Source organism: Tachyglossus aculeatus, chromosome X1 (assembly GCF_015852505.1).
Source record: "Tachyglossus aculeatus isolate mTacAcu1 chromosome X1, mTacAcu1.pri, whole genome shotgun sequence".
Lineage (NCBI taxonomy): Eukaryota > Metazoa > Chordata > Mammalia > Monotremata > Tachyglossidae > Tachyglossus > Tachyglossus aculeatus.
Window position 1 is genome coordinate 25,198,638 of NC_052101.1, and position 19,034 is coordinate 25,217,671.

At 41.5% G+C, this 19,034-nt stretch overlaps 1 protein-coding gene across 4 annotated transcripts in view; it reads right to left on the reverse strand.

The window, feature by feature from the left end:
* TENM2 (teneurin transmembrane protein 2) overlaps positions 1-19,034 on the reverse strand; it is a 921,151-nt gene that overhangs the window by 138,980 nt on the left and 763,137 nt on the right. For 3 of the 4 annotated variants that reach the window (XM_038772468.1, XM_038772467.1, XM_038772466.1), the window contains exons 7-9: positions 17,186-17,391; positions 6,064-6,259; positions 3,098-3,199 (exon numbers count right to left, since the gene is read on the reverse strand). In XM_038772468.1, coding sequence (XP_038628396.1) covers positions 3,098-3,199; positions 6,064-6,259; positions 17,186-17,391 — 504 coding nt within the window. The remainder of the gene's footprint in view (positions 1-3,097; positions 3,200-6,063; positions 6,260-17,185; positions 17,392-19,034) is intronic. The other variant, XM_038772469.1, reaches the window with a different exon arrangement.

The window sequence follows — 19,034 nt, forward strand, 5'->3', positions numbered from 1 at the left end:
AGTACAGAAAAGAGACAGACTGCAGTGTCGCTGGGCAAAAGGAGAATTAGGGAAAACTGCTTTTCCGCTCTACCCCACACTGACATTATGACCTCTGCCTTCTGTAGGATAGGTACTACTGACCTTGTAGAACTATCTGGCTCATTAGATATTTCCTGCAGAGTGAAATGTTCCATGACTGGCGTGCATAACTATCGGGGGACAGTTCTCTAATCTCGATTTTATGCTTCCTCTAAGTAAAGAGCCCGATTCAATTGTGTTAAAACCAGCTGAATTAATATCTCAAGTAAGGGCTCTGCACATGACAAGTAAAGGGAGGAATTGCAAACAGATACAATCACTCATATCCCTTGCTTCTGCTTCTCTCCTCATTAATAAACATAAAGATTCATGGAAATAGCTAAAGAATTATGGTTTATGGTGCCAGTAAATATGAGACTCAAGGCAGAACAATGATGTAAGATGGGTGCTCCGTCAGAGGGGGTCCCACACAGGGAGAGAAAATGTTTCGATTTTCTTTACTATCAGGATATTAAGGAGCTTAAAAACATGCTTAATGGTGTTTTCTTGCAATAGGGCTTCATCCATTAATACTGTGGTGACTGCAATGACGTATGTTAACCATAAAACATAAGACAGACTGCCGCACGTAGGGGTGTTGACTTTAAAAATGAATTTCAAGAGCCAACATGCTTTTGTTGCTAAGAGGCGTTTACTTGCCCTGGAAGCAATATAGTTCAACTTCACTTAAAATGCACTTTGTGTGAAGAGAGGGAAAGAATCTGTATTTTGTCTCTGCATGAGTCTATAAATTCAAAAGGATTTTGATCCATCGTATAGGCAAATAATTCAATAAAAAAGGTACAAGTCCAAAGTTAGGTTTAAATAGCAGCTCCTGTACACATAGAGTAACTACATTAACAACCACTCAATACTTTGGGCCACAGAGATCAATTATGTACCACTGCTAATGCACACTCATAGCTTACACTGGTCACAGTGCATGTTGTGAATGCATACTGTAGAGAGATAGTACTTTTAAGTAGCTAAATGCGTAGCACATAATGGATCCATAACACAGAATGCATTTTAGTGCTAAAATGGATTGAAAATAAAAAGTTATTTAAATGGCCAGGGTACTTAGGAATGAAAAATCAGCAGCCAGCCATGCAGTTACTATACATATGGTTTTAGGGATTAATAATACATAGATGTTTGTCAATATTAATATGCATTTACCACTCACACACTATTATGCTGCAGGTCTTAACATCCGGACTATTTCCAAGGAATTCTTTTTGTCGTTTCTACCATTAATGCCTTTAACACAAGGAGAATTAAATCACCAAAAAAAAAATACATTCAAATAGCATTAAGGTTTTGCCTTCAAGCTTCTAATAGCAAAGTTATTCAGAGGATAGACTTTCTATTACACTGTCTTTGCCTTGCTTGTGAAGGCAACCACCAGCTTGGTAGGTTTTATAAAATAGAAGCTCCAGTCTGCCCTAGATACTAGGCATTCAACACTAGATAGTAAGTAGACTCAATAGTCCCACTCTGAGAAGTGTTGGAATTATTTGAACTGTATGGATTTCACTTTATTTTTATTAAATAGGTACTTTCCTCAAGGAATGGAGAAGCCAAAAGTATGATTTTATCTAATCTATAACAACCCAAAGTCACAAAGTTACATTTATTCATCCAGATAATACTTTTGAAATTTGCTACCAGGTTTCCCAGCTATGGGGGTGGTGGTGCATTCTCCTCTGTTTTCTCACCCACTTGGGATTTATAAAAATAATAATAATATTGATGGCATTTGTTAAGCGCTTACTATGTGCCAAGCCCTGTTCTAAGTGCTGGGGGGATACAATCAATCAATCAATCAATCAATCGTATTTATTGAGCGCTTACTGTGTGCAGAGTACTGTACTAAGTGCTTGGGAAATACAAGTTGGCAACATATAGAGAAAGTCCCTACCCAACAGTGGGCTCACAGTCTATAAGACAAGGTAATCAGGTTGTCCCACATGGGGTTTACAGTATTAATCCCCATTTAATCCCCATTTTCCAGATGAGGGAACTGAGGCATAGGGAAGTTAAGTGACTTGCCCAAAGTCACATAGCCGACAAGTAGCGGAGCTGGGACACAATGACAGCACACAACATTTTTACTTTCAAGGGTGTAGGTGAATGCATGAAGAAGCACATCCCCATTTTTCAGGTACGGGAACTGAGGTGCAGAGAGGTACAGGACCACAGAGGGAGTCCATGATAGGGATGGGGCTAAATGCCTTAACCATTATCTCCTAAACCTAACCTCTTCCCAACAGACTATTTTTCTCTCTCGACTACAAGAGCCCACCATATTCTCTACAAGGATGCTGCAGGTGAATGAATAACACAATGAATACACAATTTAAAAGTGATCATACAAGAAAAATAATGCCTCTTGGATAAATAAAATAAAATACAATAAATAAATGATGGTATTTGTTAAGCTTTTACTATGTGCAAAGCACTGTTCTAAGCGCTGGGGAGGTTACAAGGTGATCAGGTTGTCCCACAGGGGACTCACAGTTTTAATCCCCATTTTACAGATGAGGTAACTGAGGCACAGGGAAGTTAAGTGACTTGCCCAAAGCCACACAGCTGACAGTTGGTGGAGCCGGGATTTGAACCCATGACCTCTGACTACAAAGCCCGTGCTCTTTCTACTGAGCCATGCTGCTTCTCCTATATAGCCATCCAGAATGAATGAAATTTACTATCATTTCGACAGACTCTTAATCTTCCATTAAATGGAAATGAATGATTATTAGAAAAGATGAATGCTAATTCAGCTTCTTTAAGAGGAAACCCAGCCATCTCTATTTTGTCAAAAGTTTCTTTTCTATACCCCTGAGAGCTAAAGATTCTTGTCCTGATTCTACAGACGCAGTTGCCAAATACAACTCAACAGGGCAAGTTCTTAATTACAAGGATATATATTGTTAAGTTTGCATATAGTAGTAGCAGGAGCCAAAATAGGGTTTGGTTTCTCCCACCAGAACCACAGATCTCATTTTCCAACATGACGCATGGAAAGGAGGAATACCTTTAGCACAGTCGGCTCCGTGGAATCCTGGGAAACAGTGACAGACTCCGGACACACACTCGCCATTCCCATGACAATTTCGTGGACAATCCTGCACTGAGTCTGGAAAAGAAAAAAATCATTGATGCGTTTCTCCTTTTGGTTCTGGAAAGATTTTCCACTACATTTGCTTCACATAATGGAAGCAAAAATCCAACAAAAAGTCCCAAATGGTAATCGTAGTTTAAGGCATTGGCTAAGGAATTTTGTGTTTGTTCTATTAAAAAAATAATAAAGCAGAACCCATTTAAGTTTTTCCTGGTCATATTTCAAAGCAGATGAAAAGAGGCTACAGGCTTCAGTGTCCTAGATGTGCCATTAAACACCTCTAGGGGAACTGGGCCCACTCGCATTGTTATGCTGATGAAAAACTAAAAAGCCTAATTGTTCCAAATGTTCTGAGAGTAGAAAAACAGATTTTTCTTTTAAACCTAATTCCCTCACTTACTCTCATCCTGGTCTATAAAACCAAATCAAGCAATTCCATTTTCTTTTTATAGTCTTTCACTTGTAAGTTCTTTTCCACTAGCCCAAGGATGAAGTCTGTTTCCAGTATTTTAACAAATCTCATCTGAAGAGATTTATGCTTCAAAACGTTAGGGAAATTTTTATTCACATTAAGTTTTGCTAAGTCCAATTTTCTTCAATAAAGAACAAACATTTCAGTCCTAAACACATGGATGGTGTTCGCCTAAAGGAACTTGAAAAAATGACTTCTTTGGTAACATGTTGGGAAAACAATGTTCATTTCACTTTATGCAACCCTTATTTTTCAGTCATACATGGTAACAGTGTATACATTTTCTGGGAGCAAAGCCAACATCGTGGCAGCTTTCCAAGACTATAAGATCCATTATAATCAATATGTAAACATTTATATAGACCAGTGCTTCTCAAGCGGATAGACCTGGAAATCTCATGTTCTGCCATGTTAGATTTTTTTTCTGACCTCACTCGGAGGCACTCCTGCACGTGAACTTAAACCCAAAGATAACCTCTGCTTGACATGATTTGTGGGCAATCGTGCCTGCCATATTTTGCAGTGGCGAGTAGGGAATCTCTGTGCCTCCATGTGAAAAGTTTAGGGAGTCCTCATGTAGTCTTTCCTTGGCTATTTTGTTCGAGGGAAAGAGACTATCCCCAGTATGGTTAAATATCATTATCTTGAATTTTTGGAAGGAAAAGAAGAGTGAAGTACCCCTGATGAACATGATTATATATAAAAGCATATTAGTTCTAGGTCATTGGTCAACATAACCAGAAGAGGTGGAACAAGAGATAGCTCATCAAAGAAAGGGTCATTTCGTTGACTTCTGAAGATGAAATTTATCTGGACAAGTATTCCACTCCTTTTGTACACAGCACATAAAAGTACTTTTTCCTGAATTCAATGGTATATTTGGTATCATCTATAGCTGACATATTTCTGACATTCTTCTGTTTCAGAGTACAGAGACTTTCAGTCTCCCCGTCTTTCTGGATGGCAAAAACTCTGATAATAGATACAAATGGATGAACCTCTGAACAGAATAAAACACTGTTCTTGTCCCTGAATTTCAGGCCAATTACGATCACTGCTCTGTCATGACCTCGGTACAACTTTGGCTTTTCGGTAAACCGCAGATCAGACAGGAGACTACGTTCAGAGAATGTCTATTTCTCAACTGCGATGAGCGAACAAGTTCTATAGCATAAAGGAACAAAACCACGTCATACTATTTTGGCTAACAGGCCGAGTTCAATGAAGCATCCAGGCAGTTTCCAGGTTTTAATTCAGATTGTAAAAAATCTGGCTGTGAAGGGAAAAGTCATTTGTCTTGTTGGAATTATCCCATGGATAACCATCAGATCTTCTCTGTGGCCTCAGTAGACATAGATTCTGGGTGGTGGGCCTTAGTCAGCTTATCTTATTTATCGTTCTTACTACCACTACAACTACCACTATTACAGAACCACACTTTTCTTTCCTGACCTTCTCCGTATAATAAACTCCCCAAACGTCAGCTCCTTCTATCCTGCTTTGCTGGGAGAATGGGTTAATCCTACCAGAAAGGATGTTGAAAAATCAACTCCTGATCATATCACTGTTTGACAGCAAGGTCACAGCAGGCATGGTGGGCTTTAGTTGGGCCTTCCAGGAGATTTACGGGGAAGGAAGCCAAAAGTACAAAACCCACAGGGCCAAGGAGCTATGTGTCCCAGAAACTACTGAGGCATTCTCAGGGGAGACTGGCTTCTATGCCAATGGTGAGAGTGTTGTCACCCTGCTAAGGGGTAGGTGGAACTCCTTTCAGGGACATGTTGGAGAATGTGTTCCACTTTAGTTCAGTTTTTTCATCTGATCCCTGGGACCTAGTCAGAAGAAATTCCATATGGAAATGCATTCATTTCTAATAGCACCTACCTGGGGTAAGAAGGATGTTAGCACGAGCAAATTTGAGGTTATTTTAGCCCAAATTCTTTCCCAGCCACTTTCCCCAAGTAAAGTCTTAGTGTTACCATGTGGCCCAAGCAAGTGGTGATTGGCTTTTGGTAATCACGCAATCAAGCTTTGTATTTGCAGTTTTACACCTTATTGACTGTATCATCCTGTGAACCTCAGCCTTGGAATCTTCTGTTGCTGCTCTTTCCAATTTATTGGAAAGCTTTGTGAATATTTGTTTTTTGAAATGAAAATTGCTTGTTTTTAGTTCTGCTACCTATAAGACTTTCAATTTACATTTCTTCTCAATATAATAATTATGATACTTTTTATGCTCTTACTATGTGCCAAGCACTGTTCTAAGCGCTCGGGATGATACAAATTAATCAGATTGGACACAGTCTCTGTCTCACAATACACAACATAAGAAGGGCTTTGAGTTGTGACTTCTCTCTTTGGGCCAGGGACACTTATTTAGGTTCTCAAATCAGGCTTCCATACACACCCAAAATAACTGTGTTGAAGGAAACCGTCTCTTTGTCTTTGCCATCATTGTAGAATGCGAGGTGCCACAGACCCACATCTAAGTACTGGACAAACACGGCTTCATTCTGAACAAGGGTCTGGATGCTTCGCCGTTCTCGGGGAGACTCCACCACGCTCCACTTCTCCTTCCCATCCAAGCGCTCCATGAAGTCATACTGTGAACAAATGAGAAGAGGAAAGATGATGCACATGAAACTCTGCAGACAACCTAATTTGATCCTTTAGTCTTCTCTTCCCTACCCTTACTATGGTCCCTGCCTCACTGGCTATCATCCAGTACTTTTTAATATAGATGAAACCCACCATGTAGAAGGCTTCTTTTCCACTGAAATGTCTACCCACTACATGATTCTGCTAATAACAATTTTCAGATATAACATCTTACTGTATAGCCTTTCTGTAAATTTACGGAGAGCTTAAGAATACAGATTCAACAACCACAATAGCTAATCCCCACAGTTGTTCAACCACTGGCACCTGGATGCAATTATATAATTAAGAAAGAAAGGTTTGATTTTTTTTTTTTAGCAGACAAATGCACAGCTTATTCCCAGGTAGAATTATAAGATGGAAGTTCAGACATTGGGAAAATAGTCATATTTTCTCCTGTTGAAAATCACCTATTTATTTGCCATGGTTGAGAGGGGGAGACTGGACTTCAAAGACCAAAATAAAATGATAATAACAAAAATAATAATAAACATATTTGTTCAGGGCTTACCATGTGCCAAGCACAGTACTAAGTGCTGGGCTAAATACAAGATAATCAGGGCAGACACAGTTCCTGCCCACCTGGCCCTCACAGTCTGCTGTATGACAAACTTGTGATTCTTCTTAAACTCATCACTCCAAAGATATTTGTTTTTTGAGCAAATTGGTAAGAGTCCGATCAGGGAGAGCCAAACCTACAAACTGCTATCAGCTGGAGGACTGAGTGTAACTTTTTCAGAGCTAATGTGAAAAGATGATTTTCACTGCTGGGGGCAAGAAATCACCCTGAGGAGGAAAACCCTGGAGAAAGTGATTATGGGCCCTGAGTGTGGCCCACTGCTCATTGCTCATAACTAATTCAGATGCCATTCATCCCTCTTGGAATTTGCAGACCAACCAGGGAGGATTAAAATGACTTAAGGCCATGGGGTAGATCAGTTCCCTCACTAATCAAATTGCTCTTGGAAAGCATTTATGTAAGAAAAGCATGGGGACATCTATTCTGTCTGGTTTTTGAGGTAAAGGAGACAATTTCAGGTTAAATAATGGGAGCTAAACTTCCTGATATAAATAACGCATTTGCCTATCCTTTATGTTTCATTTCACAATAGGAAAAGTAGTAAGGCTTTAACACAACTTTTCTCAGGAGGTCTCTTATTCTGTTAGCCTTCTTTTACTCCACTACGGTTTCCTTTTCCCTCCCAAAGATCTGATCTCCCTGGAGTGTTTCATGTACCAGGCCATGGTACAGTTTGGAACCACCTACTAATAAAAGACTCCAGATCTTAGGTCAGGCTGGCTTTTTGACTGGAGTGGCCAAATCCCAATTTACTTGGTCCTCAAAACGAGCCAACCTGCCTGGGCATTCCAACTGGATGGCTCGGGTCTTGAAAGGATCAGGCAAGTCAACCAAATGGGCCATGAAGTTTATGTTCCAGATTAGGGAACCTAGAGCTCAGACTTCAAAGGTGGCTGGCCAGCTCTCCCCCTTCGAAAGGGAGCGGCCAACCCTGCTCATGGCCATCTGGTGCAAGAGAGGCTAGACTCTCTAGGATTCTAAGCCTTCAGTTTGGCCGAGGCAAAGCCAGCTGCCTTGGCAGACTTTAGAGAGGCCACATTCCAAAGGCCCAGACCCTCTGAAGGAAGCCAGAGTCTTTCCTTGTGTACCAGAGCTAGAGAGCTAAATGAAAACAGACATCTGGTTTCTCTGTCCTGAGATCCCATCATGGAGAACTCAGAATGAAGGGCATCACCAAACTCTGGGGAATGTGCTGCCTCCGGTTTAAGCGAGAGCTTTTGAAAGTCAGAATCTGAAAGTCAGACTGGAATGTCTGCCAGTATTAGATTTACCGTCTACAGAGAAAATCCCGATAAGATGTTTTCAACCAGACAGATGACTTTTTCAATATTGCCAAGTTTGCATATTGGTGGCAGCATTACTAAATTTCAATCACACTTTGCAGTTCAGTACAGGTAGAGAGAATGTACACTAATGATAAAATGAAAGATTCAAAACTAAAAATCCTTCTCTCTTTCTCCATTCTTTGAAAAATAACGCTGCATTTTACATAAGCGTTCTGAGTGGCACCCAGGCTTATAAATCACCAGCCATACATAAAACATCATGAAATACAACTTTTATGGTAGCCTGAAAAGCAAAATAAAAAGCACAGCAAAAATGTGACCTAGTCAATTATAAATCTCTCTTCACCTTGGTGAAGACGTCTAGAGGAAGGGTAATTAAGCTAACTTAGTGGGTTTAGGCGTAAGTCGGAGAAGAGCAAAGAGACTCAATCACTTTTCCCCAGCAGGAAACTCTTTCCTGAACACCAGATGCTTCCCTACAGACTCAGGCCCATACTGCCAAGAGGACAGAGGACAGGGAGAAAGATGGATTCATTACCCTTCAGGAAAACGTTATCACTGGGGCAGCACCCTTTGCACAAAGAAACTGTACTGCTACGAGGAATATTTGCTCACTGAGGGTCAACATGGAAAGAAGAAGCAATAAAAGCTGACATTTCTCACCGGCGACATGCTGTTCTACTCAGCTGACATTGGCAGCCTCCTCAGCTTCCCCTACTTCTGGCTGCCTGATGCTGATTCTACCTCAGATGGCAGAGCAGGTTCAACAGTTGAGAGGATTGATGGGAAACAGCATGTGACACCAAGGATGGATAGAAGCCAAAGAGTTTCAGATCTCCTCCAGTGGGTCATGGGAGGGACTTACAATAAGAAGATAGCTCTTTTGGACCTCTGATGATGACGATGATGATGGCATTTGTTAAGCGCTTACTATGTGCAAAGCACTGTTCTAAGCACTGGGGGAGATACAAGGTGATCAGATTGGCCCACATGGGGCTCACAGTCTTAATCCCCATTTTACAGATGAGGTAACTGAGGCTCAGAGAAGTTAAGTGACTTGCCCAAGGTCACACAGCAGACATGTGGTGGAGCTGGGATTCGAACCCATGACCTCTGACTCCAAAGCCCGTGCTCTTTACACTGAGCCACGCTGCTTCTCTGCATATCTTTTTGTTTTCATCAAAGCCCTCCTTAAGGACACTGGACATTGTCCTCATTAAAAATTGTCAGTTTCTCATTTCAAAGGGAGTATGTACTAGTGGAAGACCAACAACTGGGTAGTAATACAGATTGTGAGCTCCATGAGGGCAGAGAACACGTGTTTTGCTTCTATTGTGTGTTCCCAAGGGTCTGGTACGGTACTCTGCACTCAGTAATCACTCACTGAATGTGACTGATGGATTGACTGACAGAATAAATGCTTTTCTCAGGGTCTTAACCTCCTCCCACCTCACCCCAGAAGAGCCAGTTCTCTAGGCCCTATCCGCCCACCCCTCTGCGTCGACTATGAATTTGGCTGTGTACTTCTTATCCACTTTGGTACTCATCCCAGCCCCACAATCCTTACATAAATATTCTTATATTCTACCATTTTCCCTATTGTCTTATGCTGTCGAGTCGTTTCCGACCCTTAGCAACATCATGGACACATCTCTCCCCGAACGCCCTGCTCCCTGTCTGCAATCATTTTGGTAATGTATCCATAGAGTTTTCTTGGTAAAAATATGGAAGTGGTTTACCATTGCCTCCTTCCACACAGTAAACTTGAGTCTAAGCCCTCGATTTTCTCCCATGCTACTGCTGCCCAACATGGGTGAGTTTTGTCATGTAGCAGATTGCCTTCCACTCGCTAGCCACTGGCCAAGCTAGGAATGGAATGGGTTGACTCTTCCTCCTGTAGCTGAGACTGTTAGAGTAATGGTAACTCTCCAAGTGTGACCCTGAGAGGGGATTTCCCCTATACCTAAATCTATTTTAATGTCTGTCTTTGCCCTGTAGCCTGTAAGCTCTTTGTAGCCAGGGATCGTGTCTAACAACTCTGTTGTATTGTGCTTTTCCAAATGCTTAGTACACAGTCTGCACAGTAAGCATTCAATAAATACCACTGGGTCTGTCTACTGAACATCAGTGAGATGTCAATTAAGAGTAACTACTGGGATTAGTTCTAGACAAGTTACACCAGAGTGCAACTGCAAACTGGTGAATTTTGGATGGGGAAATAGGAATTTGGGAGAACGTAAAGTCAAGATGCCTGACTCCAACGTGGCTTAGTGGAAAGAGCCCGGGCATGGGAGTCAGAGATCATGGGTTCTAATCCCCGCTCCACCATTGTCATCTGTGTGACTTTGGGCAAGTCACTTAACTTCTCTGGGACTCAGTTACCCATCTATAAAATGGGGATTAAGACTGTGAGCCCCACGTGGAACAACCTGATCACCTTGTATCTACCCCAGTGCTTACAATAGTGCTTTGTACATAGTAAGCACTTAACAAATACCATCATTATTATTCAAAACAGATCAAAAATCATAAGGAACTGAAAACAAGACTTTTAATTTTTTTATAATGTAACAATCCTCTTCTTCACTTCCCAAGGAGGCTGTCACTTTGGTGTCTTTCTTGATAAGGCAATGTCTTTCAACACTTTCTGTCTGCTGCTATATCTGGACTTTTTTGTTTGTTTTTTTCTTCCACACACACCCTGTATCCATTGCTTTTTATACACCCAAACAGCAATCACTCTAGTTCAGATTCTTGTCGTATCCTGACTAGTCTGAATTATCAGCCTCCTCATTGGTCTCTCTGCCTCTGCCCCTTCACCTCTCCAGTCTATTCTACACTCTGATTCCCACTTCATCTTTCCAAAACAGGTGGCACAAGTCTCTCCACTCTGCAATGACCTCTAATGGTTATCTATTTCTCTCAGTATCAAGCAGAAACTCCTGGCCATTGGCTGTCTTTCCCATTGGATGTCTCTCCTATTGGATTTTAAGGTCCTTGAATCAATCAATCAATCATACTTATTGTGTGCAGAGCACTGTACTAAGTGCTGGGGAGAGTACAATATAACAATATTACGGACAGATTCTGCCCACAGTGAGCATACAGTCTAGAGGGGGAGACAATCATATGAATAAATAAAATTACAGAAATGTACATAAGTGCTGTGGGGTTGGGAAGGGGGCTGAACAAAGGGACGAAGTCAGGGTGACACAGAAGGGAGTGGGAGAAGAGGAAATGAGGGCTTAGCCAGGGAAGGCCTCTTGGAGGGAGATGTGCCTTTAATGACACTTTGAGGTAGGGTGAGTAATTGACTGTCGATATGAGGAGGGAGGGCATTCTAGGCCAGAGTCAGGATGTGGGCAACAGGTCAGCTGTTAGATAGACAAGATGGAGAAACAGTGAGTAGGTTGGCAGTAGAGGGGTAAAGTGTGTGGGCTGGCTAGTAGTAATAATAATAATAATAACAATAATGGTACTTGTTAAGCGCTTTCTATGTACCAAGCACTGTTCTAAGTCTGGGGGAGATATACAAGTTAATCAGCTTGTCCCACGTGGGGTTCACAATCTTAATCTCCATTTTATAGTTGAGGTAACTGAGGCACAGAGAAATGAAGTGACTTGCCCAAAGTCACACAGCTGATAAGTGGCAGAGCTGGGATTAGAACCCCATGACCTCTGACTCCCAAGCCCATGCTCTTTCCACTAAGCCACGCTGCTCCTCTCTAGTAGGAGAGTAGTGAGGTGAGGTAGAAGGGGGCAAGGTGACCGAGCGCTTTAAATCTGATGGTAGGGAATTGATGCTTGATGTGGAGGTGGATGGGCAACCATGGAAGGTTCTTGAGGATTGGGAAGACGTAGACTGAACATTTTTATAGGAAAATGATCCGGGCAGCAGAGTGAAGAACAGACTGTAATGGGGAGAGACAGGTGGCAGGGAAGTCAGCAAGGACGGTGAAACAGTAACCTAGGAGGGATAGGTTAAGTGCTTGGATTAACGTGGCAGCAGTTTGGATGGAGAGGCAAGGACAGATTTTAGAAGTGCTGTGAAGGTTAAATTGACAGGATTTAATGATAGATTGAATATGTGGGGTGAATGAAAGAGAAGAGTCAAGGATAATGCCTTGAAAACAGGGACAGTGATTTTCACTTTTATTGTACTCTACTCTCCTAAGTACCCAGCAGAACATTTTGTAAATGTAGGTGTTCAGTAAATACTATGAGTTTATCAACTGAGGTACAATTCTGTTTAAGACATTTTAATTTGAGCACAGTTGAAGCCCCTTTTGATATCTGTACTTTACCACCACGTTTGAGTGCAGCTGCCAATGTAATTGTGTGACTGATTGGATCAAACTGGGGATTCAATCTATGTTCCATCTCCTTCTTAGACTGTGAGTAGGGCCTTATTATCTTATATCTACTGCAGCTGTTAATACAGTCCTTGACACATAGTAAGGGCTTTTTATTTAAATGGTATTTATTAATTGATTACTGTGCCAGGCATTGTTCTAAGCGCTGGGGTAGATACAAGGTAATCAGGTTGGACACAGTCCATGCCCAACATGGGGCTCACAGTCTTAATCCCCATTTTACAGATGAGGGAACTGAGGCACAGAAAAGTGACTTGCCCGAGGTTACACAGCAGACAACTAGTGGAGCTGGGATTAGAACCCAGGTCCTTCTGACTTCCAGTCCTGTGCTCTATACACTAGGTCATGTTGTTTCTAGACTGTGAGCCCATTGTTGGGTAGGTATTGTCTCTATCTGTTGCCAAATTGTACTTTCCAAGCACTTAGTACAGTGCTCTGCGCACTGTAAATGCTCAATAAATACGATTGAATGAAGGAATGCTTCCTAAGGGCTTAACACATACCACATTATCATTATCATTAAATGAGGTAGGAAGATAGTCACAATAGATGCTAAGTTAAGGAGTTGCGGAGTCTGAGAAATCTACTCGTCTTGCATGCTTCTGCTTCACCTTGTTTGAATTGTCAAATAAAAAGGGGCCAGAGGTAAATAAACTGCTCATTTCTTTTACCAAGACAAAAAACTCAATACCCCAGTCGAAATCTGAGCTCTAGGGGACCTGTAGACTTGTAGTCTTCGGACACTAACTGATCCCTGCCCTTTTCTGTGAGCCTTTTCCATATTTCAGCATCATCACACAATCATAAACTGGAAGTGATTTCTACCAGATTAAATCACAAAAAATGCCAGAAAAGATATCTCCCAAAGTCTATGAGACCTAGTCTTTGTCACTGATGATAAAATAAGTCTCAAGGCCATCCCCAGATTCAAAAGTGCTCCACCACAAGACCATTTAAATCAATATCTCACCTCTGGTTGCCTTGCCTATATGATTTTTTACTTACTGTATGTTTTCATCTAATTGTCTTTATCCAAAGTTTATCAAAAATGTCACTTTTGGCTTCGTGCCATGCTGGGATCAATAGATGTGTCTTGTGTGGGCCGCACATTGGAATAAATAAAATGCATTCCTGTGAATCAGAAGCGAACTGAAAAACCTTCCAGTCACAGAATGATTACCCAAGGGTAAAAGAGGCACAGAATCACTGGGATTAGTTGACCCTGCCCCAGATTTCCTCTCAGATGTGACTTGGGTCTTTTGCCATAAACTGATAAGCTTGGAGGCATTTTTTTTTAATTTAAAGTACCAATGTTGGTTTATTATGTATATGTTGAATTTAAACAGAACCTTTACAATCCCTAGTGGGTCCAAATCCAAAAGATGCCACTTGCCTGCTGTGTGACTTTGGGCAAGTCACTGTGCCTCAGTTTCGCTCTCTATGTGAGCCCACTGTTGGGTAGGGACCGTCTCCATATGGTGCCGACTTGTACTTCCCAAGCGCTTAGTACAGTGCTCTGCAGCACACAGTAAGAGCTCAATAAATACAACTGAATGAATGAAAGAATAAAGAGGCATTCTCCTTTCCCCTTAGACTGTGAGCCATTTGTGGGACAGGGACTGGATTTGATATGATTTTATTCTATCTACCCACCTCAGTGCTTTGCACAGCGCTGAGCACACGTTAAGTCCTTGATAAATCCTATAAAATTTATACTACAGAACGCTTCACTCTTCCCCGACCCAATCCACTAATATCCGCAGGGACCCAGCCCATATTCACCATAGCCTTTAACTTTTTACTGAAAGAAAACAAGCCACTGTCTATAGCAAATCCAGTAGGAAGCTATTTCATTGCTGTCCCCCAAGACACAGGCTTCCATGAAAGCCTACTCTAAGATTCAGTCAATCAGTCACATTTATTAAGTGCTTACCATCTGCAGAGAGAGAACTAAGTGCTAGGGATAGTACAACATAACAGAGTTGGCAGACATCATCCCTGCCCATAAGGAACTTACAGTTTAGAGGGGGAGCTAACAACAGAAACAAAAACAAGTTTATTAAATTGGCCTCAATCTCAATGATGGGTTTTCTTTAGATCAACTTCATCCACCTCTTGACTACTTTAAGAATGTGCTAATTTATGTGCTGGCTTAGTATCTTCTAGCTGGCAGGAGCAATCATGGGGGCTCACATATGGTTGCCTTTAATTACGGTGCTTTATGCTTCATTCTATAGAACCCAGGCTTTTGTTTAGTTCACAGGAACTTCTGAGCACATCCTCCGCACTTTGAGCTCAAAAACAGTGATGAGGATTTGAAATTGTGTTTGCAAAGTAGATCCACATTGCAAAATAACCTGGAAAGAAACAACTCAATTCTGTAAATCTGTATTTGATATATACACAAATCAACTGCAAAACAACTTCATGTTTTAGACTGCAAGCTGCAATGTGGTGCAGATCTCAGTTATGAAGTGTGAGGGAAATCATGTCTCCCGAATCGAAGGCAATGAGCAAATTCAGAATTCAGCATGGCTTTAGCATTAATGCTGGTGCATCGGGGCAACTTTTGATGCAAATGAATGATCAAGAGGCCCACCCATTCAAATTATTTTCATTTTATCCATTTTTAACTTAAAACATGACTAGGTTTACTCACTGGGGCAAGAAAGACTTTTCTTTTCCAAATTAACCTCTGAATCGGGAAGGGATGACAGAGCACCAGGCAAGGCTACCATGGCTAATCATAATGTATAAATTGCCTTTTTGTTAACATCATTAGGGAAATTTTGCTAATGAGCACAAATATTAATATTTGCTCTGTCCATAGTATCTCTGGTCTATGCCTGCTGAATCTGCCATATTTATATTTATTCTGAATACATTTCATGCAATTGTGAGCCTTTTATCTTTCCCTTTCTATTCTTCAAAAATCTGCTGCATGTAGGTTGAACTGATTTGTGGTACAGAAGCAAAGCTGCCCAACCTGGAAAAATCTTGGGATAAAGCTATTTGGAGTGGCAGCCTGTATTCATATTTTACCTGCCCATCAAGATCCCCTTGCTTGGTTCTATCTTCCTCCTCGAGAGAGCTGTGTCCACAGAACTATGACACTGCTTCAGGATGGCCACTGGGCTTTGAGCTACATCAGTTTGAGTGACTAAAACTAGGCATTTTTAATATTTGCTAAACAGTAATACCGAGAAGGTGAAGTCTCTACAGGGTTCCTAGGCAAGAACTGCATCTTGTTGTCTCAGGTTAATCATGTACCTAATTTGCTGATTATTGACTTGTTCTCACAAAGGATTTTACTTGGCTTGACATATCAGTACCAATCAGTGATGAACTGTCAAGCGAACTTGCTTACTGCTTTCACTGCCCAAGTTCTTAACTTGCAGCAACAGCAAACGAGGCTCCCTTCAACGTCTATCAGCACACTATTTTCCATTAATATATATATTTTCCCCCCTCTGGGATCAGGGGTGAGAAAAGCCCTGACCCACATCAAATGCTTTCCCATATACTCTATCACAGATTTGAATGGAGGTAGCTGAACTTGCACATGCTGATGGCAGTTTATGTTTGAGTGATTATGGGGTTGCTGAATTTGCTTGCTTAATTCCATTGCCTTCTTCCCCTTCTCCTCTTTCCTCCTTCCCCGACACCGGCAGAGAAGCATGGATGGAGGCAATGAATACCTTTTCACAGCAGCATGTGTTTCTGGAAGCAAAAGATAAGTCCCTTAGGTGCCAATTACACCCAAAGACAGAGAAACGGAAACAGAGTCCTACCAGGTTCTGATAAATAAGACTGAGGCATAAACAATGAAAGAGTATCAGGACTCTTGAGAAGCAGCATGGCTAGTAGATAGAAATGGGCATGGGAGTCAGAAGGACCTGGGTTCTAAAGCTGGCTCCACCACTTGTCTCCTGTGACAGTGGGCTAGTAATTTAACTTCTCTGTGATTCAATTACCTCATTTGTAAAATAGGGATTAAGACTGGGAGCCCAATGTGGGGCAGGGACTGTGTCCGACTTGATTAGCTTTTAGCAGTTACCACAGTGTCTGGCACATAGTAAGTGATGAACAAATACCATTAGAAAAAAACAAACACCTGAACCCAACTCCTACACTTTAATTCTCTGTATAAACCAGAATCATCCTTGTCAACTCTAGTAACTGATGGAGTCTCTGGTCCGCATGAGGGATGAGCCCCAGTCCTAGGACTCCAGGACCCAGAAGGAAGTGACAAATGTGATGGTGGTGAATACATGGTCACTCACTCTCTCTCATTCTGGCCAACTACCAAAGGAAACAGTTTCAGTTAATGAGATAGAAATATTCAGGAAATGATATCATAGGTTATCCGGTTGCGAATCGGAAAGTTATTAAAGCCAAAAGGTATATTTCCAACAGTGCCTTTTCCCCAGCAATAAGGAATGAGCCCCTTTTGGCTTCTACATTTGATTGGGATTATGGTGGTGATATTTAAGAAACTGAATCTCATTGTCTGCAGAACTGAACCAAAAGGGTAGGAGTGCCCAAGTGGTAACCTGTATGCCCGGCAGAGTTGACTTCATTATCAAGGATGTTAACTTTTCAGATGCTCAGACATATACAGCATATTCATACCTGGGCATGAGATGGAGGAAGTCCTCTTCGTATATAAACACCAAAAAGAGCATCCTTCCCCAAGGAGATGTTGAACTTTAAGAACTGTGGCTGGCTGATATGAATTTGAGATCTCCAAAATACCCCTGGAGGCACTTCCTGAGTGACCCGACGGCCAACTTCTGCCTCCCCGCTGTCTATGCTGCTGTTCTTGGACGACCAGGGCCCTAGGGAGCAAGCAGCAAGAAAGCGATTATTTGTTAGTTGGTAGTTGGTGTGTGTCAGGTGGGGGGAGGTCCTGCATTTTTATTTAATTATACGCCAATCTTCCTTTTTATTTTCTTCATTTTTTGCATTGAAAATGAAACTCATGAAAAGCTTCCTCTTTAAATCAAAGCTTCAAACATTTAGGTTTTAAATAACAAAGCTATAAACTCATACCCAAGGGCATCTGAAATCCCAGCTCACTGCTTTCTTATTCTGTGATTGCTCTTTACTGATCAAATATAATAAGAGCAGAGAGTCAGATAAGTACATGTAAAGCTCCTTGCGTTCCTTTCAGCCACCCCGAGTGTGACTAGGATGCAAAAATTATCAGTAGGGAAGGGGGGATATTCACGTGGACGTGATGTTAATTCTTGCAGACTTTAATTATTCATCCTTCATATAACAAACAAGTTCAACATTCTCTTTGACATTTAGGCAAATAAAAAACAATACACCCAAACAAGAATCTGCAGAACAGAAACACATCAACGGAGACAATAGCACATTAATCATAGATTGATATAATATTTCTTTGATCTTTGATTTCAGATGCGAAGAAGGGACTGAAAACCTTGAAAATGAACTATTTCAGTGAACCCCGAATCCAACCTGTTCTTGGATGGCAGTGCTAGAAGATGTTGTTATTCACAATTGCTACCCAGTATTTACCAGAAACTTCCTTCCCTGGTGGAGAGAGAATGGGCCTGGGAATCAGAAGGACCTGGGTTCTAATTCTGACTCTGCCACTTGTCTGCTGGGTGACCTTGGGCAAGTCACTTCACTTCTCTGGGCCTCAGTGACCTCATCTGTAAAATGGGGATTAAGACGTGAGCTCCATGTGGGACAAGGAATGTGTCCAACCCAATTTGCTTGTGTCCACCCTAGGACTTAGTACAATACTTGGCATGTAGTAAGGGCTTAGCAAATACCACAATTATTATTATTATTATTCCACCTGCCCTGAAATTCTACCAGTCTTTAACACTGTCCACAGATTACCCAGATGATTCTGTGCTCAGATTTGCACAGTGGCCTGTATTAGTCAAATATTTCAGGAAGATAGTTGGGTGGGAAGAGGAATTGACTTCAACTACCCCCTTAATTTAGGCCAGAGATATTCTGAGGCTTTAATTATGGTAATTTCTGTAGGTTGAACTAGGATCAACATTTCTGGAAAGGATTCATTTATGGAAATGAACCCACAACGCCTCCACCTACTCAATCAGGGGTATTTTTTTTTGAAACCAAGTTTTGAGAAACTGAGTTTTGAGGACCAGCAAAGACCAGAACGGCTACTTGTGATTCATCCCAACAGGAATAAGAAACTCCACTATAGGGATGTCCCAGCAGGGGGTAGGTATTCACAACCCTCGACTAGAAATCACAGAATCCTCGGCTTGGAGGGAATTTATGAGGTTATTTAGTCCATTCCCCTGACTCTTGGCAGCACCATTCATTCCATCATATTTAATCGTATTTATTGAGCGCTTACTGTGTGCAGAGTGTGCAGACTCTTTCCAGAGTCCTGGAAAATTCTACATGCTGTTGGTTGCTATGCTACAAGATCTTATGTTGATAATAAGTTAGCCAGGTGAAAGGAAAA